The 25,793-nt window shown below is 45.8% G+C and overlaps 1 protein-coding gene across 16 annotated transcripts in view; it reads right to left on the bottom strand.

Moving 5' to 3' along the window:
- KCNMA1 (potassium calcium-activated channel subfamily M alpha 1) overlaps nt 1-25,793 on the bottom strand; it is a 700,634-nt gene that overhangs the window by 63,915 nt on the left and 610,926 nt on the right. For 15 of the 16 annotated variants that reach the window (XM_084794295.1, XM_084794301.1, XM_084794303.1 and 12 more), the window contains 3 exons: nt 19,382-19,505; nt 13,332-13,556; nt 9,645-9,837 (listed from right to left, as the gene is read on the bottom strand). In XM_084794295.1, coding sequence (XP_084650421.1) covers nt 9,645-9,837; nt 13,332-13,556; nt 19,382-19,505 — 542 coding nt within the window. Of the gene's footprint in view, nt 1-9,644; nt 9,838-13,331; nt 13,557-19,381; nt 19,506-25,793 lie in introns of those variants that run through there. The other variant, XR_014781481.1, reaches the window with a different exon arrangement.

Here is a 25,793-nt window from a genome sequence, read left to right as displayed (position 1 = left end):
CTTTCTTTCTTTCTTTCTTTCTTTCTTTCTTTCTTTCTTTCTTTCTTTCTATTTAATTTTTTCATTTCCATCCCCTGAGAAAAACCTTTAGAGTGGGGAAGATGGCTCTGTTGGTAACAAAGTTGAAATACAACCAGGAAGACCCAAGTTCAGATTCCTGGTACCCAAGTTACAAACAAACAAACAAATCCAAATGTGAGCTCTTGCTTCAATTAGAGACCATGGCTCAAAATCAAAGATGTAGAGCAACTTAGGAAGATAACTGATGCTGACCTCTGACCTCCTCACACATGTCCCTACAGACACATGCATGTATACCTGCATGCTCACACACACACAATCTTCATGTTTGGAAGGCACTCAGTATGGGTCAGAAGGTAGTCTATGCTTTCCAATCTCCTGTTGCAAAGCCTCTTGTCAATCCTTGTCTCTCTCATGAGGGATGTTGTCACCAGAACAGGAAATGGTGGTCTTAAGAGGTTCTTTCATGTGACAAAATATGCCATGTAGGAAAAATTCTCCTAATGTGAGGCCATTTACAGAAGAGCTGCAACCACTGCTTCCCCAAACATTTCTGCACTAGTGGGCTAAGGTTCATCTTGTAACATCTACAGAAGAAATGTAGCAGGGCAGGCTCCTCTCTGTACTTGAGACCCTCTCGGAGCCCTAAGCCAGACTTTTCTTTATTGTTTAGTAAGCTTCTTTAATGAAATGTACTACTCTTATTATAGAGGATTCCAAATAGGATCTAAATCACAAACCAATAAAAGAAAATTATTGGGCTGGGTATCTAAAGTTACTACCTAGAGGCTACTCCAGTGTGGTATGTATAAATCTCTAAACAGTTAAGTAGAATTGTCTTTCTGGTTTTTGGGATGGAAGCCAACAGCCATTTCAGTTACAACGGAAGGAAAATATTTTAGTGCTGAGCTTTGTTCGTTTGGTGGGCATAAAGAGAAATGGCGTTCCCCCACTGCCATTTCAGAATTGAGAGAGAATAGTGGGGTAATGAAATGCTATATAGAAGCGGCTGAAAAAAAAAATGCTCCTCTGACTTCAGGGAGGGAAACTGGATAAGGAGGAAATGTGCATAGGTGTGTCCTCAATCTGCGTGTGCAGGAAGCCAGGCCCAGAGAAGCAGAAGAGCGGAAAGCGGGAAGGGCAGGTGTTGAAGAGTGACATGGGAGTTAGGGATGGGGTGGTCTGTCACTCTAATGGGAACGCCAGATGTGTAGACGCTCACCCTGCACTGGCCACACTGCGTCATTAGACACAAACACAGCACCATTCAGGAAGGATGTGAACACTTCCACTAAGAGACCCATGACCCCGGTCCTGCCAAACACCACAGCGCTCCCTCTGGAGCGAGGCTGAGGAGCGTATAAAATGCAGAACTCTGTGCAATAAAAACCAAGAAGATTCCAGAGACCCTCAGTTATAAAGGACCACGGGGCTCATCTCATTCAACTCATCCCTCCTCACAGAGGTCTCGGTGGCCAGTAACTGTCCTTTAGATCATCATGATATGATGCTCGTATTCTCTGCAGACCCCGTTCTGTAGCCTGGGAATGACTTCCTTATGTTCGGTGAAAGCTCTCTCACTATCAGCTGCTGGTCCTGGTCTTTGTGCAATAGAACGCAAGATACACCAGACCTTTAAGCATGCTCATGGCAAGCGTTTGGTGACTGGCTTGTTCCTGCATTCCTCATTCTTGCTGTCCTTTTAACACAATTATTTTGTTTGTCCCTTTCCTCCCCCCCCCAACATGGCTTTTGATACATCCTTCTGTTGACCAACACGACATGATCACTGCCCACAGTAAATTACACTTTCACCAGCAGGACGAATCCAGCATCTCCTTATGGTTGCAGCTGCACATTCAGACACCCATAGTGGACTCTGTCCTGTGAGCTCTGTCCCTGAGTTCCAGATGGGGAAAGTCCTCAAGAAGCCCACATTTGTCATCCAGGGAGCTACAGGTCCTAATCGACAGCATGGCTCCCAAAGGGAATGTAGTAGCTGTCACTATGGCTTCCGATGATGGAACGCTGGGGAAACAGGTATGAGAAAGAGAGAGAGAAGTGGGGGTAGAAAAAAGGAGGTGAGGTAGGTACAGGAGGATGCATTTGAGGGATAGTGACAAGCCTTCCCTGGAGTATGGGAAGTGTATGATAACAGGGAGAGATAAGACTAAATGCAGATGGTGTTTTTAAGTCATTTCTTCTTTAGCATTGGATTAAGAGGGAATAAACAGTTTTGTATGAGTTTAGGAGCTAGAATACCATAGATGATTCAGTAGACACCAGTGAGCTACAGACAGTGACAGTGCAAGAAAGTGATGGGGCTGGGTTTGTGCTTTCAGGACCTTGATCCGGCAGCCCCACAAAACATTGGCTAGGACAGAAAAGGAGGAGGATGCTGGGTAGGGATACTGGACAGGATGTGTCAATCTAGAAGGAAGCCTGAGGCTTTGTAGTAGGAAAAGAGGGAAGGTTGTAGCAAGAGGCACTGCAGAGTCTGCAAGGGTTAGTTTCCTCCTTAACGTTCTAACTGAGGCCAGTGATGCTAGCCACCCACAGCGGCTTGGTGAGGGTGCAGGGCTGTGGGGGAGAGTAGTATTGAGAAGGTTGCTTTTTGGGCATGTTTCGTTACCTCAGGAGCCTGATGGGAAACCTAGGTGGGGCTGAAAACTGATGTGGAGAAACAACCTCGAATTAAGGAGAAGCTCATAACTACAAATAAGGCCTTTTCCCATGCTCTAAAAATAATGAAGAGCATCAGAGAGAAGTGTGAATGGAGAGCGAGCAGCATCTTATGACCACCTTAGAGAGAAGAAGCCAAAGGCACGTTGGCTGTAGTGGAGGAGTCATAAGCTGAGGTCAGATCCCCAACATTCCAGGAAAGGGGCACAAAAATCAAACCCCAGATGTTCATTTTCCCCACTACTCTATGTTTTTGTTTGTTCATTTGTTTGTTTACTTGAAACAGAGTCTTATGTATCCAGTCTGGGCTGAAACTCAGTATGTAGCTAAAAATGGCCTTAATACTCCTCTCTCTCTCTCTCTCTCTCTCTCTCTCTCTCTCTCTCTCTCTCTCTGTCTCTCTCTCTCACTGTCTCTCTCTCTCTTTCTCTCTCTCTCTCTCTCTCTCTCTCTCTCTCTCTCTCTCTCTCTCTCTCTCTCTCCCTCCCTCCCTTTCTCTCTCTCTCTCCCTCCCTTTCTCTCTCTCTCTCCCTCCCTCCCTCCCTCCCTCCCATGTTCTTTGTCTCCACCTGATGAAATCTTATCTGTGTAGTTTTTCCAAGTGTCTCTTTCCTCATCAATCTTCATAGTTCTATATTTGTGTAGGAAGAGCCCAAACTAGGATTGAGACTTTGCGTCCACCATTTCACCAACAATGCCTGCCTCACAGTCTGGGCACACATGGCTGCTTGACACATGCTTGAGGAATTGGACATACACAGATAGGACATGAAGCATCAATTACAGGCCCTACAACAGGGAGGGAGCAAGGAAGGCCCTTTAAGACTAGCATTCAAACATAAGCCAGGCACTGCAATACAAAAGGGAAAACTCCTTCCTGCAGACACTCAGCTCGCCCCAAAGGCAGGACGCTGCTGGCTTTGGGATATACATCAAGACGGTGTTGGATCTCAGCTGTGTCACCTCCCAAAGCTATGTGCTGGGTAACTAACACCTGTGCTTATCACTTAGCAATGGTGACAGAAGCAAGGTTAGCGAGTAGAGCCAGTGGGCAGAAAACACAGCCCGAGGATCACACATCACTCCCTGGCCACTCTTTCCTCCACTTGAGGTTTTCTCAAGTCCTAGGAAGCTAACATGACCCCTAAATATGCAAGGAAAAGAGAGACCATCAAACTGTTGCACATGTGTACTTCCAGCTAGCTGGTCCATGAACTTCTAGCTGCTTCTCCCACCTTGCTGTTGGACTGCTGGGACCACAGGCATGTACCACAGCATCCAGACATGTAACTAGGTTCTGGATCACCAGGGCTTGTGTTGAGAGTGTTTTGTTTTTGTTTTGTTTTGTTGTTTGTTTGTTTTGTTTTGTTTTTTTTTACCAAAGGAGGTATGCTATTTCAACTCTCGAGTCTACTGGGATATAACCCCAATATAAGTGAAAAAGCATCTGTATTCTGACAAAGAATGGAGTCCTTTGCTTCCTATGAACCTCCATTCAGAGCCAAAGTACCATGCACTGTGGGCCACACAGCCAGCCTCATGGTTTCTCTTGGTCCTCACTAGTTCAAAGTGCTCAGGAGTATGTTATTTTCCTTTATTCCCAACCCATGTCTCCTCCTTGGTCCTCTCTTCTTCCTTAGCTGCATGACCATCGTGCAGCAGCCAACCTCAAAATCCACTCCTAGTTCTGTATCTATGTCTCCTCTTCGTCCACTGTCCTCAGCAGCCATCTTTTCTACACTTCCGTGTCTGCCTGGCTTTACTCACACACCACAAAGCTGCACACGATGCTCCATCCCATTTCTCAAGCCATGCCTACTTCACTCCCACCCCCTTTAGCCAGGGACAAGCTGTATTTTCCAAAGACAAATTTATAATTGCCCTGATCTGACAAATCTTTGATGATGTCCCCAAATCCAAACCCTTGGCAAGGCATAAAGTTTTCTTCTCAGACTAAGATGTCCATGTATATAGCCACTAGCCACATAGGGCCATGTCTTGTAGTTAACTGGTGAAATGCCCCACGGCTTAGGCTCATGTGTCCCATCATGTTTACTCATGTGTCCCCTGATGGTGACACTGCTTGAAAAGGCTGTGGAACCATTACGAGGTAGAACCTTGCCGGAGGGAAGATCACTGCGGGCGGACCTTGAATTTTTATAGCCTGGTCCCACTTCTGTCCACTCCCTGCTGCTGGACTGCAGGTGCACTGTGACCCATTGGCCTCCTATTCCTACCACTATGCCTTCCGAACTGTGATGGAGTCTCTCCCATGAGCTCTGAGCACGGACAACCCCTTCCCTATTTCGTTTGCTTCTTGTCTGTTGTTATCTTCTACAGCAATGGGCAGAGCAGCAATGTTACTGAGGTTCGACTTCAGTAAGAGGGAAAATGTGGCTCCTCTGTCACATTGGCACCAGACCCATGTCCAGAGCTCAAGAGCCACATGCATTCAACTCGTGGCTGGCTGTCACATCTTTTGGGAAGGCTTCTGAAGATCGGGGGGGGGGGTGTAGATAAAATAAGGACCCTCTCTGTGTTCCTCTCCCGCCCGCCATCCTGGTCCTCTTTGCTTTGTGCACTCGTTGTCCTCCACTCTCTGAGCTCCTTGTTGCCGGCGAAAGGCTAATCCAAGCCGCGTTTGCCCTTTAGAGTGGTCAGTGCATATTTATCCCCTTCTTTTCCTTAAGAGAAGCCTTGACCGGAAGTGAAAATAAGGTGCAAGATGCTCGTTTCACATTTTTATATTAAAAAGAATAAAAAGAGCAACTCCACCACAATCTCTCATTTTAGGTACTAATCCCAGAGGCTCTCTGAGAATGAACCCTGACTCTGCTCTTCCCAAGGATCAGGCCCCTTCTTGTTTTTTAGAACCACAGGGAGACGGGCTGGCAAGAGGCACCGTTGTACCAGCTGATTTAAATGGAAGTGTTTTCCCCAGATAAATGCGTGCTAAATAATACACCAGCTCTCCAGCCAAAGGGAAGTGACAGGCACTCTGCAAATAAAGGCACTTAGTTGCTGGTAAAGAGCTGTAAAGTGGTTCTGAGCTGATGTTTGCTGACCAGCAAGAAGCTGCTTCACCTGCTTTATGTAATTGTCACTGCAGTTTTGCCTGCTGTATATTAAAACTGCATCTCATAGACCCAAATGTCACATCAGATATACCATCCCGTGTGGAATATGCCACCTTTTGCTGTAATTGTTTCTGACAACCAGCCATCACATCTCCTCTCTTTTCAGGATGTGTCTGGTCCAGAATCCCTAGGCTGGGTCAGTTCTGACACCGTGTGGGCTAGAAAAGCGACACTAAAAGGGAAGGTGAAGAGAAGTGAAGGAGGAAAGAAAAAAAAAAGAAAGAAAGAAAGAAAAAGAAGAGACCCAACAACACGCCACGGCAAGCGCACAGACACAAATCCTTCCCGTGGAGGCTGGGCTTTCTCAATGTTAATGTGCCCTCTTGCTGTTTATTTGTAGCACATTAGAACAACTCCCCCACATGGCTACCTGAGTGCTCAGCCACAAGAGCACAGCAGGTGTCCTGGACCCAGCTGCATTCTGGGAAAATGAAAACATGGCTGGTGTATAGGTAAAGGTCCTTGTGGGGTTTTAATCACGGACCACAGGATACATCATGGTGAACCTGGCCTGGCAGGTGTGAGAAATCCCCATGGTTTTCACACATGGGCGTGAGATATGTTTCCCAAAAATGCAAAGAGCAACATGATGCCTTTGTTGCCTGTAAGCCCAGCGTCCCTTGGAGTATGGGCCTTCCAAAGACCTGGATGGAGGAAGAACACGTCTCTGAGGCCACTGGACACAACAGCTAGTCAAAGAGGTCTCTCAGAGAAGGGACACAGCCAGGGCACTCCCCTCCCTCATCCAGCCCATGGGTAGAAGGAACTCAACGAAATGGGTACAGGGTGAGCTCTAGAGGTGAGCAGTAGAGAAGAGCCACTCGCCAGCATTCTGAGCCACCACAGGGCTGCTGTCATCGGAATACCACTGCAATAACAGAGGGTAATACAGAGGCCAATGCCAGGATAGGTGAAGCCAGGGTAAGGATGAAAAGCGAGATAGAGGTTTGCCTAGCAACAGCTTCAATATTTTCCTTGGGAGCAGAGCTGACTGTTGGCCTCCAGGGGGCACCTTCTGAGCCCCGCTGCTGATCTGGGGCTAGGAGAAAGGCTGCCCGCCTCATCCTCTGTCTTCCTGCCATAGCTTCATCCCTTCAGGCCACTAGACAAATACTGTATGCTAACTGTTGGCTACTGACAACATGTAGCTCCTTCTCGCTACTCTGGATGCCGAGACATCCCAGATCGAGGCATTCTTGTTCATAAATGCCACCCTCTTCCTTACTCTCCTTGGGGCAGTTGGGAGCGTTTGGTCTTTCTAAGGTCTCTTATACGGTACCAATCCCTTGAGAGAGCACTGTCTTTGTGACCTAGTTACCTCCCCAAGTCCCCACCTTTCCAGACCATCCCACCTGGATTTCAATATACAATAGCTGAGGGTCAGACATTCAGACTGCCACAGCACCTGCCCTTATACACGCAAAAAGAAGACAGCCCTTCCTTCTTCTGAAAGAAAAGAGAATGTCTCCTTTTCCTCTGTAGCTCTTGCTAAAACTTATTCCCTTTACTTATTCCTGATTTCCTTAATGACGAAGTCTTTGCGAATAGGAGAAAGGGGGTATTTCGTCAGCTTGGACGTTATATAGAATTTGAGGTAGGATAATGTTTAAAGAGACCTGGGTGGAACGCCTATGTCAAGTGTACATGTAACTACACATTGGTGCATTATCACATGTCTAGAGTTCTTGGAGTCATGGTCCTGAAGAGAGGACACAGGCAGGCAAGGAAAGGCACGGCTTCCCTGCCCTCTGCTGCTCTCTGCATCTCCATCTAAGGGGAGAACTGCTCCTTCCAAATCTTACCAGTTCCCTTGTTACTCTCTCCCCAGGGCAGAGAACATATCTGAATGAGTTGATCAGCGAGTTCGCTGCCCTGGGTTTGTTAGTATGAAGACTCCTTTTGCTTTAGAGCAGCCTGTACCAGTCACCCAGGGATCTCATTAGAATGCAGAACTGACAAGGAGGAGAAGGTAGGCGTGAGAAGATGTATCTCCAACCAGCTGCCCCAGGTGATGCTCACACCAGGGGGAAGGTGGGCAGGACAAATGAAAGAGCATGGGCTTACAGGCAGATACCACATACCAGCTTGCTGCATTCAAGCCCTGGAAGGCCATCTTACTGTCTTTCCACATCCTTTCTCCCCAGGGCTCCATGGGGGAGCTGGGCAGGAGGCAAGTTCTGCTTCCTGTTTGTGCAACCTGGCAGAACTCAGGGTGTTCCTTAAGGCCTTCGTATATGGCTGTCTTGTGTGGCTGTCCCAAGATTTACATTTGGGGGTATCAGGGAGGATGGTGGGAAGGAGAGGCCAAAGTTAGGCATGAGGTAAGGTTATGTCAGGAAAATGGAAGCTGGAAGCGAATCAGTTAGATTTAGAGGTTGATGCAACCCTCAGAAATGCTGCAGAAGCACAAGTCAGGAGGCCCCAATTTGCCACTCCACAACACCAAACAGCAATGGGCAACAGCAAAGTGGGTGATGTCACAGCATGACCTAAAGGTGCTGTGAACCTCAGGACAGCCAGGGGGAGGCTTCACCTCTTCTCCCAGTCCCTAGTAGAAAGGCTACTGACTCTCAAGACCCCGCCCAACACAAAACTCCTCCCATGGACACTTAGGACACTCCCCCAGAGTAGCTTTGAACTGTACAGCGTCTCAGGGCTCCACTGCAAAAACATTAAGGCCTCTCCTTTTCTTTCACTTCACCAGTTCCACCCCCAGAGCTCCAGTTTCCCCTGGCCAGCTCTCCACCAGGACCAGTGCAAAGAAAACAACCTGGGGCAGAGAAGCTTTCAGGTTCTGCAGTGTTCTGCTTTTACGGCAGCACCAAGCAGAAGCTGGACATGGGGGTGGTAATGCTGGGTCCATTCAAAGACAGCCGAGCACCAAGGTCTTAGTTCCATGATCCGGTCAAGCGCCAAGAAATGCCTGCACGTGGAGCCTACCAATAAGGAGCTCCCTACCACAGTAGCTGCAGGCCTCATGGGCTTTGCTTCTCGGAACGACGCAGTAAGGTCCCTGATTCAGCAACCACACCCATCCAGTAAACCTTGCACAACCCTCATGGAGCTGTCACTCAGAAGAACATGTTTTACACTCCCCCTATCTTTCCCCATCCTGATTTCTAAGGTCACTCATTATAGGGTTACTTGCTGTGCTGCTCCCCTAAGACTACAAGATGACATCTTTACTTGTAACCACCTGTCTAAGATCCCAGAGCAAATGGCAGGGAAGACTGGAGCCAAGAGAGAAGACAGCTGGGAGCCATTGCAGGCCTCTGTGCCTCCTATAGGAAAAACGCACAGGCCAGCAAGCATCACTCCTCGCTCCATAACTTCATGTGTCTGTCTGTACCATCTCTTTAGAGATCTCTGCCCTTAGGTCAGCAGAGTCTTGGGAGTGACCCTAACCCTAGCAAAGCTTAACACTCCTTTTCAGCTCCATGGAAAAGTACTCACAGGGAAAGGGCAGGGGGTGTCCAGATGGCATTTGAGCATTGCTCTGGCACTTAGACAGTGTCCCTGGTCATAAAGCCCATTGTCTGCAAAGGCTGAGAAGGTAGCCATATAAGGCCCCTTATTGCCTCAAAAGCAACAAACTGTGGGAGGGAGACATATATGAGGGTTCAGTTCTGCATCCCCAGATGTCAGGAAGAACAGATGCTCCTCTGTAAGCTGTTGTGACGACCACAGGTTTCATTGCCAGACAGGCTGATGTGAGCCTCTTTGAATTACTGAGTGAAGGATATCCCTCTTGCCAGCCCCTGTCCCCCACAGGCACAGCAGAGAAGTATTACAGGCTGTCCTTACCTTGGGAATTAGCCTGCAAGACCCCGATGCTGTCATCAAACTGCATAGATTTGATGTTGAGTGACGCCAAGATGCATTCCTTGTCCTGAAGCGAAGTATCATCAATATTATTCTGATTGGCTGACAGGATAACGCACATGTCACAGAGGTTGATGTTGACAGCCCTTAAATCAGCCCGACTTAATGGCGTACCCTTTGGCATGGAGTTGGGGGCGGGGGGGGGGGGGCAAGGAGGGAGGGAGGAAGAGAGAGAGAGAGAGAGAGAGAGAGAGAGAGAGAGAGAGAGAGAGGAGGGAAAGGAGGAAAAATAAAAACAAATTAAAGATTGAGCAGGAGCTTTGGGACATTATTTAACAAGTATCTTTTTTATGTCTTGACATTAAGCTGGCCTAACTACATTTCAGGGAATAAGGGCTGCACGCTAATCTAAAGGGTAGTTGGTGCTGATGGCAGCATTTCAGGCCAGTTCTCAATACTCAATCAAGCTATTACTAACAAACGCGAGACGAATAATGCCAGGGTCTACGTCTTCCTCCTGCCTGGAAATTGTCTTGATTTAAGTAACTGTCCTGTGGCAACCTCTGCCTTTCAGAACATAACAAGAGGGTGGGTTTCAAATGCCTGTTTATTTAATAGCAGGTCACTTATGTCTCTGGCAACAGACAGCGTATCCAACAAGAATTTCCAAAGCAGCCGTGGGGAAATCAGCAAAGCAGGGTGTGATGAGGTGGGGCTCATGGCTCTGCTCAATTGGGGGGCTGTGGGAGCCAGTGGAATTAGTGTGCATTTTGCACAGGGGAGAGAGAAAGGGGCAAGCTTAGGAACATAAAATGTTATTGCATATTTTTTAGTAAGAAAAAAAATGCCAAGGAAATAACATAATTAGCCGACAACATAAGATGGCGAAATATATTTTTGGATATATATACATTATACAAAGTATACAGGTACAGCCAGAGCTAAGCCTTCCACACATTCATTCAAGACAAAGGGCTTAGTAAATGGTAGGAAAGTGGGGATCTTGAACAACTTAAAAAGTATAACTCTATTTATTTGGAATAAATGAAACTACTTGAAGTAAAAATATATATATTTATAAGTATATGTAAATTTGAAAAGAAAACTCAGGAAAAAAACTATCCACCAAAGTAATAACAGTAATTACCTCTGGGAGAGGAAAGGATGAAGTGGAAAGTTTGCTTTGGACTTTATATACTTCGATATTGTTTGAATATTTTATAACACGAACAGATTTGTATATTACTTGTGCAATTAAAAATAAATAAGCCAGTAAACAGAGTTTTTAAAAATACAATAACAAAGTAAGACAGTAGAAAAACCTTTGTAGATCCAACATCAATGCTGGAGCATAACCATAGATGCGGCTGAAAGGATGATTGCTCTCACACACTGCCCACGCAAGGAGCTCTCACACACTGTCCACGCGAGGAGCTCTCACACACTGTCCACGCGAGGAGCTCTCACACACTGTCCACGCGAGGAGCTCTCACACACTGTCCACGCGAGGAGCTCTCACACACTGTCCACGCGAGGAGCTCTCACACACTGTCCACGCGAGGAGCTCTCACACACTGTCCACGCAAGGAGGTCCAGAAAGAACTACCTGGGCCTCCCCCTGTCAGAGTGCCCAGGAGCCACAGGGCGGGAGTATTTTGGAATCCTCTGCAGCCACCAGCATCCCTGATCCTCTAGATTGACTTAGGCATCCCCCTGTGTATATGGATACCCCACTTGCCTTCAGTCTGTAGCCTGGATTGGACAAGTGTTTGCCAGCTCCTAAATATTGCTGTAAAGTGGAGCCATAGGGAAGGGATATATAGGGCCACAGGCTGGTCCAGGCACTGGCGAAATCTCTTGGGAGAAGGAGTATGATCTCTTGGTACAAAATGAAGTGTGCCCAACTGTCTGTATCACATGTGTAAACAACAGCTGTCTATGTCCATGCTATTTGAAGTTTCACCTTGTAGGAAGCCCAGCAGTAATTGTGATCTAAACAAACCTATGTTCAGTTCTAGACATAGGATTTCACACCACCAAAAATACCAAAGGCGTATATAGAGAGAGCTTTCATGTTTCTCTAGGATGCCCTTATATGATGACACGGGTCAAGGTTTACAGTGTACAAATCAACTATGCTTAAGCGTGTTAAATTTGGGGGAATTTGTAAAGGCTCCACAAATACAAGACTTATCCTGACTTTCAGAGGCAAGTAAGTAAACATGGCTGGGATCACAGAGAAGGAAACGCACACATAGGAACAAATACCGAAGGTCAAACCTCAGCCCTGCCTACATAAGCATCCATCCACTCATCCATCACCTAGAGACACGTTCAGAGGTCAAGGGATCCTGTAGCATGGCATAATCAAATCAATCATATTTCTAAATTTAGGAATGTATGTACAGTATACGTGCATGCTTCTCTAGTGAGTGAATTGTAACAGGTGACCATCTTTAACTCCTGGCATACATTAAAGAGTCAGGGTTTAGTCCTGTATCCAAAGGAGATCTGTGGGATGTTTCTTTGCACTTTTAGGTATTTATGGAGGTCTTGATGGACCAGGCATTATGGGAGGCAGATAGTGGTTACACAAGGATGCTGCTGACTGTGGATGTCCCCTTATACATCTTTTACCACATTATATTAATTGGCTCTCGTGGTTGCATTTCTGAGCCTCTGGGAGCTGATAAAAAAAAAACAGAGACAAAACAGACCCCTTGACAGCTAAGGAGATGCATATCCCTCAATTTTAGGTATGACTTGATAACAAAAATAGTTGGAGGACAGATAATAGTTTCCTGAATTTCTGACATAGAGAAAAACATAAAACTTTGAAAATAATTAATATTCTATAAGTCTATAATTTTGTGGCAAATATATTATTGTTAGGAAGTGGCTCTCCATGTGACTTTCAAATCATTCATCCCATATCTTCACACTAAATGGTAGAGTCCCAAATTATCCTTTTATATATCGCTGCCAGAGTGATTGTTGTAATCAAGAAAACTGCATATGTATATATACGTGTGTGTGTGTATGTGTGTGTGTGTGTGTGTGTGTGTTTACATGTATACACATACACACAAAGCCATGGAAAACATTTCTGGGTTTCCAAACAAAGAGTTAGTGAAGGCTGGCCCATAGAAGAGGTGTGAATTCCGTACAATAGAGAGGACCCTGCTCTTTATTTATGTGGGTCAATATCAAAAGGAAGATGGGGCAGATCAGCATTTCTCCAAGCATTAACCACGTCAAATTAAAATGCCAACAATAATGCTATATGTGAATTCTCGGTATATATATATATATATATATATATATATATATATATATATATATATATATATCAAGATAGGGCAACATCCCAAGTTTCCCCTAGGAGAGAGAGAGAGAGTTTAGACAGTGGCATGCTAATGCATGTGATAGTAGCTCAACCTCACCCCTGACAAGGGACTGCACTTGGCTGCAAATTCCTTTTAATAAGGCCTCCCAGGGTTTCTGCTTTCTTAGCAGAGCACGGAGGAAGGACGGCTACCACCTCAGGCTTGTTGCCATAGAAAGGAGCAGAGACAGGATCAAAGCTTCAACAATTACAGCCGCCTGGGATTCCCTGTTGTGAATGCAAAGATGAACAGCAAATCATCAAATCATGTAGCCTTGACTTACAGGCAATATGGACACTTTGGGGAAGTTGTGCAGCGTTTCCCACTCCCGCTTGAGGTACTCAATGGAGCCCACGAACACGATGTGTTTGAGCTCGTGATAGTGAAAATTGCTAGCACGGAGCGGCATCACCAGGTTCCGGAGGCCAATCAGGGCTGAGCTGACATCCCCAAAGATGCAGACTACGACATGGCCACTCAGGACAGTCATGGCTGCTTCACTTCGCGTCTGCAACAGAGAGATGTGCAAGAGCATCAGAGAGGAGTGCTCACAACACTGGATAAGGGGAGAAAGCATCATTCACGCAAACGAGAAAGCTAACACATGTTGGGCACTTACTATGTACCATTTCTGTGGCTGAGGGCCTCCTGAAGGCCCATAGTGAATAAAGTTTTTGTCTCCAGGGTGGCATTATTGTATGGTGGAACTCAGTTGCACTGAAGCCTCGTTGAGGTCTTCAGACTAGTGGAGATGAGGGGCAGTTCAGGTGTAGCTGCCTGTGAGGTGTCATGTGACTCCTTGACTTCGCCAAAGACAATCAGTATGAAAAGAGCATCCCCTTTCTCTCCACTCATGGCTGCTTCTGCGCCCTCTTGCTATGGTCATCCACTACCTCACTAGAGTCCAGGCAAACAGGGTAGCCCAAAAGGATGCTTTGAAGCTCTTAGACTGTGAGCTACCTTCTCTCTTTATGAGTTAGCTCTCTTGGGTGTTTTATTATAATACCACAATGGTACCCAGTACAGTATTATTTGTACTTCAGTAAAACAAATGTTTAATTTAGTTCAGAATAATAGAAAAGAAGTAATTCTTTTCAGTGCCATATATAAAATTACACAAGGCACCTGTTCTAATGGATGAAAGCATAACTGAAGAAGCGGGAAGGCAGATAAAAAAGGTAAAACTTAGGTTGCCATGTGACTATTTTATAACACCATTTTTTAGGAAGTCAAAAGATGGTTTAAAACTCCTTCTCCATCATGATAGAGAAGATATAGATCTTTCTTTTTATTTATTAATTTATTTATTCATTTTGTATCCTGGTCCCCCTGTCCTCTCTCAGTCCCACCCTCCTTTCCCCATCCCCTCCCTACTCCTCAGAAATGGGGAGCCGCCCTACCCACCCACCGCAGCTCATCAAGTCACCTCAGTACTGAGCTTGTCCTCTTTCCCTGTGGCCTAGCAAGCCAGCCCCACCAGAGAGAGGTAATAAAAAAGCAGGCCACAGAGCCCATGTCAGAGACAGCCCCTGCTCCCCTTACTTGTGGACCCCCACGAAGCCTGAGCTGCCCATCAGCTACATCTATGAAGAGGACCTAGGTCCAGTCCATGCATGGTCCTTGGTTGGTGCTTCAGACTCCACAGGCCCCTCTGGGCCCTGGTGAGTTGACTCTGTTGGTCTTCTTCTGGAGCTCTTGTCATCTCTAAGTCCTTTTATCCTTCCCCGGACTTTTCCACTAGACTTCCTATGCGTTGCCCAGTGTTTGGTTGTGAGTTTCAGCATCTGTTTCAAGGTGCTGCTAGGTGAAGCCTCTTAGAGGACCACTCTGGTAGGCTCCTGTCTGCAAGCATCATATAGATCTTTCTAATAATTTTAGTGTGTACAGTAAGTACACATTCAGAGAAAACACTATTTTTTCTTCTTAATTCTATTTATTGTTAAAGAATATATAAAATATTAGTAAGGCTTACAAGACCGCTATCATTATATGCATGTTATTTATACATCTCGAATTGATGCAGGAGCATGTATTGTATTTATGTCATAAATCCCTGTAAACAAATTCCCACACATTATTACCTTCTTGAACAATAGATTTAAGAAAGGCGCACTGTATAGACTTGTGAACAGGAGACAGTACATAGCAATATTTAGGAGAACAAAGAGAAGAAAAGGGGATATTTATGTATGTGGGAAGAAAGGAAGTTTTAGTGTCCATGACATGGGTAAGAAACCAGGTGGTGGTGGTGCACACCTTTAATCCTAGCACTCAGGGGTCAGAGTCAGGTGGATCTCTTAGTTCAAGGCCAGTCTGGTCTTCAGAGTGCGTTCCAAGACAGCCAGAGCTACAGAGAGGAACGATGCCTCAAAAAACCAAGAGAAAGGAAAGGAAAGAAGGAAGGACGGACGGAAGGAAGGAAGGAAGAAAGAAAGAAAGGAAAGGAAAGGAAAGGAAAGGAAAGGAAAGAAAAGAAAAGAAAGGAAAGGAAAAGGGTGATTAAGTGAGATATTATTTTAGGTCCTTCTAAGCTGGTGATTAAATGTTCTTATTCATTGACTGGTTTCAGGGGAAATTCAGGCCTCTCTTTATGTTTCAGTGAGGTGGAATAGCCCATCACTGTCTCAGAAGAGAGAATATGTTATCTAAGGCCCAAGGATGTGGTTGTGGCCTGTAGCCTCATCTGATGATACCAGCCCACAAGCTTCTATGTGCCCATTGAGCTAAAACTGTCTTGTTTTTTGTTTTTAATTCACAAGGACTAAAAAGAAATTCAAAATTAAGTATGTCATTATGTGTGACAATAATATGACATTCACATTCTAATAAAGTTTTATTGGGACACAGCCAACTCATAATATTTAGGTATTTTCTATGGTTGCTCTCATGGAAAACTGACTTGTCAGTTGCAACAGAGATCATAAAGCCTGGGAGACATAAATAACCAATTATGTTCTTGCACAGAAAATGTATGCTAACCTCATGCTCAGACTTTGGGTTTTCCTGAATCATTCCTAGAAGGGCTTGCCTTATGTAAAAACCCAGAGATAGTCATTACAAGGGTCCAAAGGCCAATCAGTCAAGGCAGAGGCCAATGCCTTTCCCCAGCCCTAGACCTGCATACACAAATATGACAAAGGAAGGAATATGTCTATGAAGGGGAGGATGCCAGTTACTTGGGAAATGCTAATGGCTACCTGTCCCCTGCTGGTCTTTTGTTCATCATATAGGTGAAAAGGACAACAGGATGAGGTAGGGGTAGAGTGGGCGTTCTCTGTTTCTCTGGTCAACACCTTCACCCTGCCTGTCATCCTTCCATTCCTCACCACATGCTCGTAAGGCCCCATGGGGTTTACAGTGCTTTAGACGAAGCCATATTAGTGTCCACTGCACATACCAACCTCTACCTGATTTGATCCCTAGCACTGATCAGTGTATTGATTGCTTAAATGTCAATATTGCACTTCACAACAATGGCGGGGTTATTATGGTAACCCCTGGGAGGGGCAGAAAGTAGCTTTCATTTCCTGGCCATTAGCATAAAGCAGGAACTCTCATCATTGCTGTGTTCCCAGGGTCCATGGAAACCTGAGACACAAGCTGTAAGAAATGTCTCACAAAAGGCCACCAAACAGGCTCCCCGGGAGCTCCCATCATTTCTCACCACTTTGTGGGGAAGATCTGAAGTTAGTTATTCAGTCTGCATGGAAGCACTAGTCCCTGGAGCCAGAATCAGAGAGATGAGGCCCCTGGGGTACACTGTGATTGGGGATCCTAAATATTTCCCGTGGGCCTGGACACCTAAGAAGCTAGTTCCCAACAGAGAAGTACAAATGGGTGAAGGATGGAGGCTGGAAATCAAGGAATGCAAAAATGAGCTAGGTACCAGTTGGCAGAATATCCCAGACACTGAAGCTAAACTCAGGAGCTTAGGCGTAGGGCAAATGCCAACGCTAGGATGTGCCAGAGCTATACTCCCATGGGAAGTGAGGAAAGCTCCAAGCCTGCACCTCAAAGCTGGATCATCTCAGTTTTCCATACTTAAGACACAACAGAGAAACCCTTCCAGAGTTTCTGTGCATCCTTTGGCCCAGAACCTATTTGTACTTGATGAGGCTCCCTGGCTGCTTAAAACTCAGACTGGAGCTTATTCCGTGGGTCTGAAAAAGACTGTATCTCACACCACTCAGCCTCAAAAAGATCGTTTCATGGTTCAGTTTTCTATCTCCTTCCCAACTAGAGGACTGTCTCTCCTATGTCCAAATCACCCGATGTCATTTGATTTCTGAGTTCAGTGACGACCCCATAAGCATCTTCCACCAGTGTTTCTACATCTTCCCTGGTTTCTGTTCTTCTCATCCACTCACTGGAAGCAAATGCTACCTACTTGTTACTGCAGAGGGGTATCTGTGCATCCTACTGCCTCATTAGCTTCTCTAGACTCTGCCCTTCACAGGATCCTGATTGATTTTCTTCACAAAGCCCTTCATTCACATCTAAACTGTCCCCGTGGACTTTTACCTCTCCACTGGTGTTCCCTTTGCCCCCACTAGAATACAAGCCCTGTGCATCACGTCTCAGAGCAAGAAGAGTACATGACACATAGTGTGTCTGCAATCCATGTTTCCTTAAGTGATGCTGTCTTTGAGATGAACTCATCTCCCTACATTCCTTCCTTCTATAAGGGGATGTTGATCACATGTCAATAGCACACTCTGTGCAGAACATTCCATTGAAGGATCCAGCATATGATCAAGCCAGAGGTGACCAAGCACCGAGCATCTAAGTGATTAGAACCATCTCTCCTCCTGGCAAATCACACAGTGGCTGTTGGCTGAGCATTCTGACTTTGTGTTTGCAGTTTTTACAGTTCTGAGATAGCTTCCAGCACAAGGCTCTATTGGCTTACAATGCTTATTTATAATTAATCTGAGCGCACGCACACACACGCAATTTAAAACATAGTGGGGAAATCTAGTAGATTAGCATACAAAACCATGCCTGGGATCTAGAAAAGTCCTTGCTAAGGAAGGGCAGCCCTGAAATAGAAAATGATAGGATTTTCTTAGCTGAAGAAGGAACAAGCCCACAGCCATCCAGGGATTAGAGGTACCAGAGAGAAAGAGCCCTGTCTGATGGGCCTTCCTGACTACTAATCTGCATTTCATGCATTGTAAGACAATAAACTCTAGGGAAGCTGATATGGGCATAAATCCCCAAAGCTGTTAACAGGACACATGCAGACAGTAGGATGCACTGCCATCTGAGCTGACTTTCCTGGGACAGAGCCGGAGAACATCCCGACATCCCTGAAGCCGTGCTTAGAGCTGCTTCATGACAGTGGCCCATGGCCCGGCAATGTCATCCTCACCAGATGCCCTTGCCTGTCTGCGTCACATGCTAAGAAGGACTGAAACGTGTTAGGGTAAGGACCGCTGCTGTACATCTGGAGAGGTGGTTCAGTTGATAAGGACCTTGTCATGTAAGCAAGAGGACATGAGTTTGAGTCCTGGTACCCACATTAAAAAGCTGGATATAGCAGTGGGTGCTGGAAACTCTAGTGCTAGGGAGGTGGAGACAGGATCCCCAGATGCACTGGCTTCCCAGCCTAGCTGAATCAGTGAGCTGCAGGCTCAGTGAGAGACACTGACTCCAAAAGGAAAGTAGAGAGTGACTAAGAAATTCACCTGCCATTGGCCTCTGGTTTATACACACACTGCACCTCAAGTACGCACATGAATCTACACATACAACAAAACAGAATAAAGTATATAACAGATAACACTGCAGGTAATATCGCTATTGTCTTCATGGCATTCACAATAATCGTGATGATAACAGCAGGTAAGTGAAAGGTGCCACTTGGAGTCATGTGTTAGATTTTTCACCACAATCTTATGATGTTAGGGTCATTCTCATCCCATCTTCTTACAGGTGAAGTAATTTAAAATGTAGTGTCCATGAACTGGCCAAAGGCCATGCACCTACCAGATGGCAGAGCCGGGCTCTGGCCCCAGAGCCACGTGAGGATGAACAATGATATGCATCCTACTTCCCATGACACCTAGCCACAGCACACAACCACTGCTACTGTCCTGATAAAAATGCAGAGATTGACAGTTCTTCTCTCAGGAGAAAAAAAAATCAGCTTTAAGCTCATGTTCTGCTCAGAGGGCTAGCTGCTGCTTCAGTCTCCGGTCGGAACTTTAGTCATCCCAGATAGCCGGTGCAAGTGACAGTGCCCTCTGCTATTCCACTAGGGAAATCTTCACCCTGAGCAACAGTCATCATGCCAGGCAAATACGGTCACTTATCCCATGGTCCCTCACTCACCAGGATGACTTTCTCAATCTCCTTGGGTGCACACCAGTGAAACATGCCAGTAGAGTCATACTTTTTCACATTGGAGTCCATGTTGTCAATCTGATCGTTGCCAGGAATTAACAAGGGGTCATGCCTGGGAGGAAAGACAGGAAAACCTAAGTGGAAAATGTGATAAATTATAAATGCAAAGGGTCCCCTGAGTTATATCTCAGAGGACATGACAGATGCCGAGAAAGTGCTTGTCACCAATGGCCATCTTCTCTCCTGCAGAGCACATCCCTTGAAAGACAGCTGCCCAAACCATGTGCCCCTCCGAAAGGGCAGTAGACTTTGTCAGGTAGTGATTCTGCCTTTTTCCTGCCCAGTTTGAAAATGAGCTTCATGCCATTCTGTGGGTTCCGCTTCCTTTTTTATGACTATCTCATCCTTTGTTGTCTCATTTTACCAGCTTACACACACACACACACACACACACACACACACACACACACACACACACACACACACACACACACCCCAAAGGGTTGCTATTAGCATTGGCAATGAAGAGGAAGGGATAGGAATAGAGCCTCTCGCTGGCTGACTGGCATCAGGATGGAAAGCCAATTACTCGCTCTTTCTGACTACAACTTCTGACGCGATGCTCTTCGCAGTAAAAGCTTTAACAGGCTGCACTTTAAATATTTTAGCAATTTGCCCAATCAGATTTTGCTCTCCCCGGCTGAAGCCCTTTAAAGATTCAGCAGCGTGTCACTTCAGAGCAGATTGACTACCAAATGCCCACATCTGGAATACATGATTTTAATACTAAACAACACCCTCTCTCCTCGCCTTGACAACTGTATTTGTGCTTAAGTGTCCAATGACAGACCCCTCATCCCCACCTTCATTTCTTGGATGAGAGCCTCGAGCTCAGATGCATCTTAATAAACCTGTTTCAAATTCTCATGGCTATATCCACTCCTTCTGGAAGGACGGCTGTGTAGGGGCTTTCCCTCCAGTGGGTTGGCAGGTTCTAACTGACAACCTGAGGAATCACAGTGAAATCAGGCAGATCTACCATGCCCACAGTACAAGAAGCGAGCCCCAGAATGAGATGCTCATCGTCTGTGTCTGTCTCTGGTATGCTCAGCATGTGAGTGTGTGGCAAGCCCTTGTTGTCATCTACACTGGCCACACATTACAAAGACAATATCCCAAGTCGACCTATCCCTGCAGCAAAACAGTCAGCCAAAGACAGAAAATAGAAATAGATTCAAATTTCAAAATTGTATGATGAAGTGATGTTACCTTTGAAATCACCTATTTCAAACATTAAAGGATAATCTTTATTTATGTTTTAATGTTTCTCCCTGTCATTTCTCATCTCTCTGCTCCTACTATGCAGAGTAGGACAGCAACCACCCTAATCTGGTCTAATGACGGGAGTAAGTTTTTTGGCTATGTTGTATGACCTGCCTAGTATGCCGTCCACACACGGAGGAGATAGGAAACTCACTGTATGTTTTTATTCTCAGCGATTTGCTTTGAGGCCAGAGCAGATGACAAATGCCATGTGATGCGATCCTGTGGAGTCATCTTCAAGGAGCATGCTAGATTACTGCAGAAGCTGTCATGTCTGATCTTTAAAGGAGTAGAACAACCCAATTCAGAGTAGCATCTCAGTGGCCTAGTTGCTGACAGGTCTTGAGGGGCTATAAACTACCAGGACACCTCTCAAATATAAAGCTGAGTGCAAACGTGCTAAAATAAGGGCCCATGAAATGAATCAGTAGGTAAAGGTGCTCTCTGTGCAAGCCTTGACACCTGTGTGTGATCTCTAGAAGCCATGTTAGGTGTATAGAGAAAACTGACTCTCTGTGGTTGTCATTTGACTCTCTCTCTCTCACACACACACACACACACACACACACACACACACACGCATGTATGCACACACGCATGCACACACATACAGGCACACACAATCACACACTATGGCATTTGTGTTCCCACCCTTACACACCATGGATACACCCATACTCCCCATAACCACAAGTAAATGAAAATTTAGATGGTAAGAAAAGGGGGCAATTGTTGATTGGAGAAAACCTAAAAGACAGGTGCCAATTTGAAATAGTCATGGAACACGAACACAGCGAAAGCATAAGTATGGTTTGGGGGCAAACAGGTGGTGGTTCGGTGGGTAAAGAGCTTGATGTACAAGCGCAGGACCTAACTTCAAATTCCCAGCACCTGCGAAGACATGGATCGTGACTTTATTCCAAGAAGTGGAAGGAGAAGACAGGTGGGTCTAGGAAGCTAACTGGCCAGCAAGCATAGCCTCGTTGGTGAAGTTCCCAGGGAGACCCGTCTCTAAGGTAAAACTGGAAAACTGGACTGCACTAAAGGAAGACACATGACCTCAAGCTCTGTCTACTGCATGCATAAGCATTAGTGACCCCCCAACAATTGCATATACCTCTCTCTCTCTCTCTCTCTCTCTCTCTCTCTCTCTCTCTCTCTCTCTCTCTCCTTCCCTCCCTCCCCCTCCCTCCCTCCCTCCCTCTCTGTCTCTCTGTCTCTGTCTCTGTCTCTGTCTCTCTCTCTCTCTCTCTCTCTCTCTCTCTCTCACACACACACACACACACACACACACACACACACACTTTAGTAAATGAGGGGTTTTCAACTTTGAGAAATCCTTAATAGTTCTATAGCTATCCAGCATCTGTCCCACATATGTAGACAAAAGCTATCATAGAAAAGAGGTTTGAAAAATTAGTCTCTTCTTAACCCTTGAAGAAAATGTTTTGGGGTGCAAGAGAATCTTAGTCTTGCCCTGAAAACAAGAGCTAAGTTCAAATTCTTTTGCCCTTGTTCATTGGTTGGAAAGAAGGTGTTCTCTTTGCTTCCAAATGCCTGGGACCTGTTCCCAGTCTACTCGGGTCTTAAAAGATATGCAAGACCATATTCACATCTTACCAGACAAGCTGAAGGTACAGCAGGCTGGCAAATGTTCATTTTAAAAAATATGCCTTGGGAGAGAGGTGGTATGTTTTGTTTATGAACATTTGGTCCTTTCTGGAATGTATTATGTTTTAGTAGGAGTGGCCTATAGCCATCTTAGAAAAGAAGGAAGATGGATGGCCAACTGCCCATCACTGTGAGGGGAAAAAAGTGACAGCGAATGTTCATTATAAACTATCTAAGGTTGAGGTGCAGGGGAAAAAGCAGCTACAATATGAGTCTAGGGGTTTAGGGCATGGTTTGTGTTCTAACATGCAGACTCCTGCAGCAGGCCTCGGGAGTGTCACATCCTCTGTCCTCCACACTGATCTCTGAGTCTGGCCAGGATGATTTAAATATGCACCATGTGGAATTTCTCCCAAAGCATCTGATCTGAGAAACATGAAAAAAAAAAAGTCGCTGGATACAACAGATATTTACTTTGCAGACCAGATATGGCATTTGAACATCCAACTTTGATTTCTTTAATCAGTAAAATTATCAATAAAAGTGAGACTCCCCCCCACCCCCCTGCGCGCGCGCGCACACACACACACACACACACACACACACACACACACACACGTTCTGAACCAGTAGAGGAAGATGTAGTAAGTTCAAATGGAAGGTCACATGTAGCAGGGGAAAGAAAACAGGTCAAAGGTCATGGTACATAGAGTGTGTGCTATAGCAAAGTAGCATGCAAGGCAATATTAAGGCCTCAAGAAAGAACCAGTTTACTCCCCATTGGTGTGGGATCAGGGAAGTTTTGATGGCTGAGAAGAGAAGCTAAAACAGGTATTTCCCTAGGACCTCAGGAATAGCCAGCCCTTTGTAGTCTTGACCTTGAACTTTTAGCCTCCAGAACTTAGAGAAAAGGATTTCCTGCAGTAAATTATACAGATCTACTTGAGCAATAATGTCTACTGAGCGTAAACTTACACTGGAGTACAGCACAAATGGGAGCCTAACCTAAAGAAAAGAGGAAACCTGGTCAGTCTGCTCAGCTGAACCAGGAGTGTTGTTTTCCCGATGTTGTTTAGGAACTAACAGCAATAAAGGCAAGAGCCACCTATTTCTTCAAGAGCAGCGGCAGCCATGGACTCCAACCTCAGAGGCAAAAATACCTGTCTTCAAACCTTGGCTTGCATCATACTTGGCAAGCTGTACCCTGCCTCGGTTTCCCAATCTGTAAGAGAATGTTAAATACCATCATTACGCCATAGGTTCAATTTAGGGAGTATATAAGCAAAGGTACATCATGTGAGCATGGAAGGACTCAGCCTGTCTTCAGTGAGTGTCTGCTGCTGCTATCCTTAGTTCCCTTTGCAGCCAGCCTAGAGTCCAGTCCTGCTTTGGTGCCTCTGATTGTAGGAAAAGGAAGAGAAGAAGCCAATGACAAGGACATAGGACACTTTCTGTTGGCTCTCCCACCGCCATGACAAAGAGTTCCCATAAGCCGAATATGTTATCATGCTAAACTACCCCCCGCCCCACAATTTGTCATTTGCCCATCGCACTAATACTCACAAGCATTTTCTGTTATTAAAAGCCCGTGTGAGCCGGGTGTGGTGGCGCACGCCTTTAATCCCAGCACTCGGGAGGCAGAGGCAGGCGAATCGCTGTGAGTTCGAGGCCAGCCTGGTCTACAAAGCGAGTCCAGGACAGCCAAGGCTACATAGAGAAACCCTGTCTCGAAAAACAAAAACAAACAAACAAACAAACAAAAAAAGCCTGTGTGTATGGATAGGAAATAGTGGGGGGGGGGGGGGCAGGGCAGCAGCATAGCTCCAGTGGCACTGTGAGGAAGCAGAGGGACAAGCCTTTGAAAGACAAGGTCTGACTGACCAGAAGCCACCAGTCCTGCTGGGCCCCCTTCCTCGCACCCACCCTCTTCCCCCCTACCCCTGCAGGAGGCAGCTGTGTCTTGTTCTCTCTCCCCTGCAGCCCAATGCCCACAATGCCCTAAGCTGTAACGAGAGGGCAAACAACATCAAGGGTATGTATGAAGTGCACAGCTTGCATGAATACTCAGTAGAAAATTACCCCCGCGAGCCCTTGTCAAGACAATGTGCTAAGGAGTGGCTCAAAAATCAATTAAGGCTTGTGTGAGCCTTTGTCATGTGCCAAAGATCTGAGGGCTGGGTTAGGAATGCCCACTATTTATAACACAGCAGCCCCAGAGAGCTAAGTCCCCCCCGCCCCTGCCCGCCTTTGCTCCTTGCCTCTCAGTTCCTACCTCCGTTGTCCACAGCTAGAAATTAAGCATGCCTGACTTCAAGAGGAGAATAAAAGGTCTTTGTTTGGAGGGTGTGCAGAGCAAGAAATGCCACTTGCCATCAATTAATCTCAGGAAGTGAACTAAATGGCCCCCACCCCAGCAGAAACACAAAAAGCTTGCCTTGAAGACAAGAGCCTAAAGCTAAACTGCAAATCCCTCTCCAAGCAAACCTGCTGTGAGGAAGTCGAATTATATTTTAAAGAGTAGAGTTCCCCTTACAGCCAAATACAGCAAATCCCAGTTTACTGTGTGGCTCTGAGCTCAACACTGGGCTTCAGAAACTTACATTAAAGCACAGGGGACCCAGCAAAGCCGTGAAAGAAGGAAGTTGCTAGATGGTTTCAGAATCTCACCTTTCTCCCTGTCCATCACCACAAACATCCCCTATAGATAGTGGCCAACCCCATCCTGCAGTGGGCTCCAAGAAATGGGCAGCAAGGTGAAATGTAAACTCAGTACCCTGCTTCTCCCACAGAGCATCTCTGTTATCCACCATCATGGGGCTGCATGGTATTTCTTCATCTTCTGGCTCAAATGTTCGTCCTTGGCTTCATCCACTTCTGCGATTCTTTCCCTACAGAAGTATGAGCTGTTCCTTCAGAGAAAAGAATTTGTATCTGTCTCACTAGATGGTGGACTTTCGCAGGACCAGATCTTGCATTTTTCTCTCCCAGGCATTTTCAGCGACTAGTAGAGGACAGTGGATGCTCAATATGCAACCAAAATTATAAGAACTATTCAAAAAGCATCACTAGACCTATCGTGCATTCCAGAAATATGCCCAGCAAGAGCCTGTCTCTTTTGTTATCCTAAAATGACTTGTTCTGAGATTTTTCTAATATTTCTCACATATAGACAGCGTTTTTGAGTTAAAACAGAATATATGTCATTAAGAAAGGCAACATGGGGGGAAGGAAGACTATAAAGTTTGTCTTTAGGCAATCAAGGCTGCCTGGAGTTTGCCTGGAGCCAGCCGCCCTAACTACGCAGGAGGGGAGGATCAGGTGTAATGTCCTTAGTTGTCCAGACGTTAGTAATAAAGGAACTACTTAGGGCTGCAGTGTGAAATATGAATACTTCTGAAGGATGGGGGCTATCACGCCATGTTTCTCTCAGTGCTCTGTTTTTAGTAAGAAGATAGTCTTAGCCTGA

Source organism: Acomys minous, assembly GCF_964271855.1.
Source record: "Acomys minous genome assembly, chromosome: 9".
NCBI classification, from domain to species: Eukaryota; Metazoa; Chordata; class Mammalia; order Rodentia; family Muridae; genus Acomys; species Acomys minous.
The sequence above is the reverse complement of the archived record's forward strand: the minus strand, read 5'-3'. Positions and strand labels throughout refer to the sequence as shown.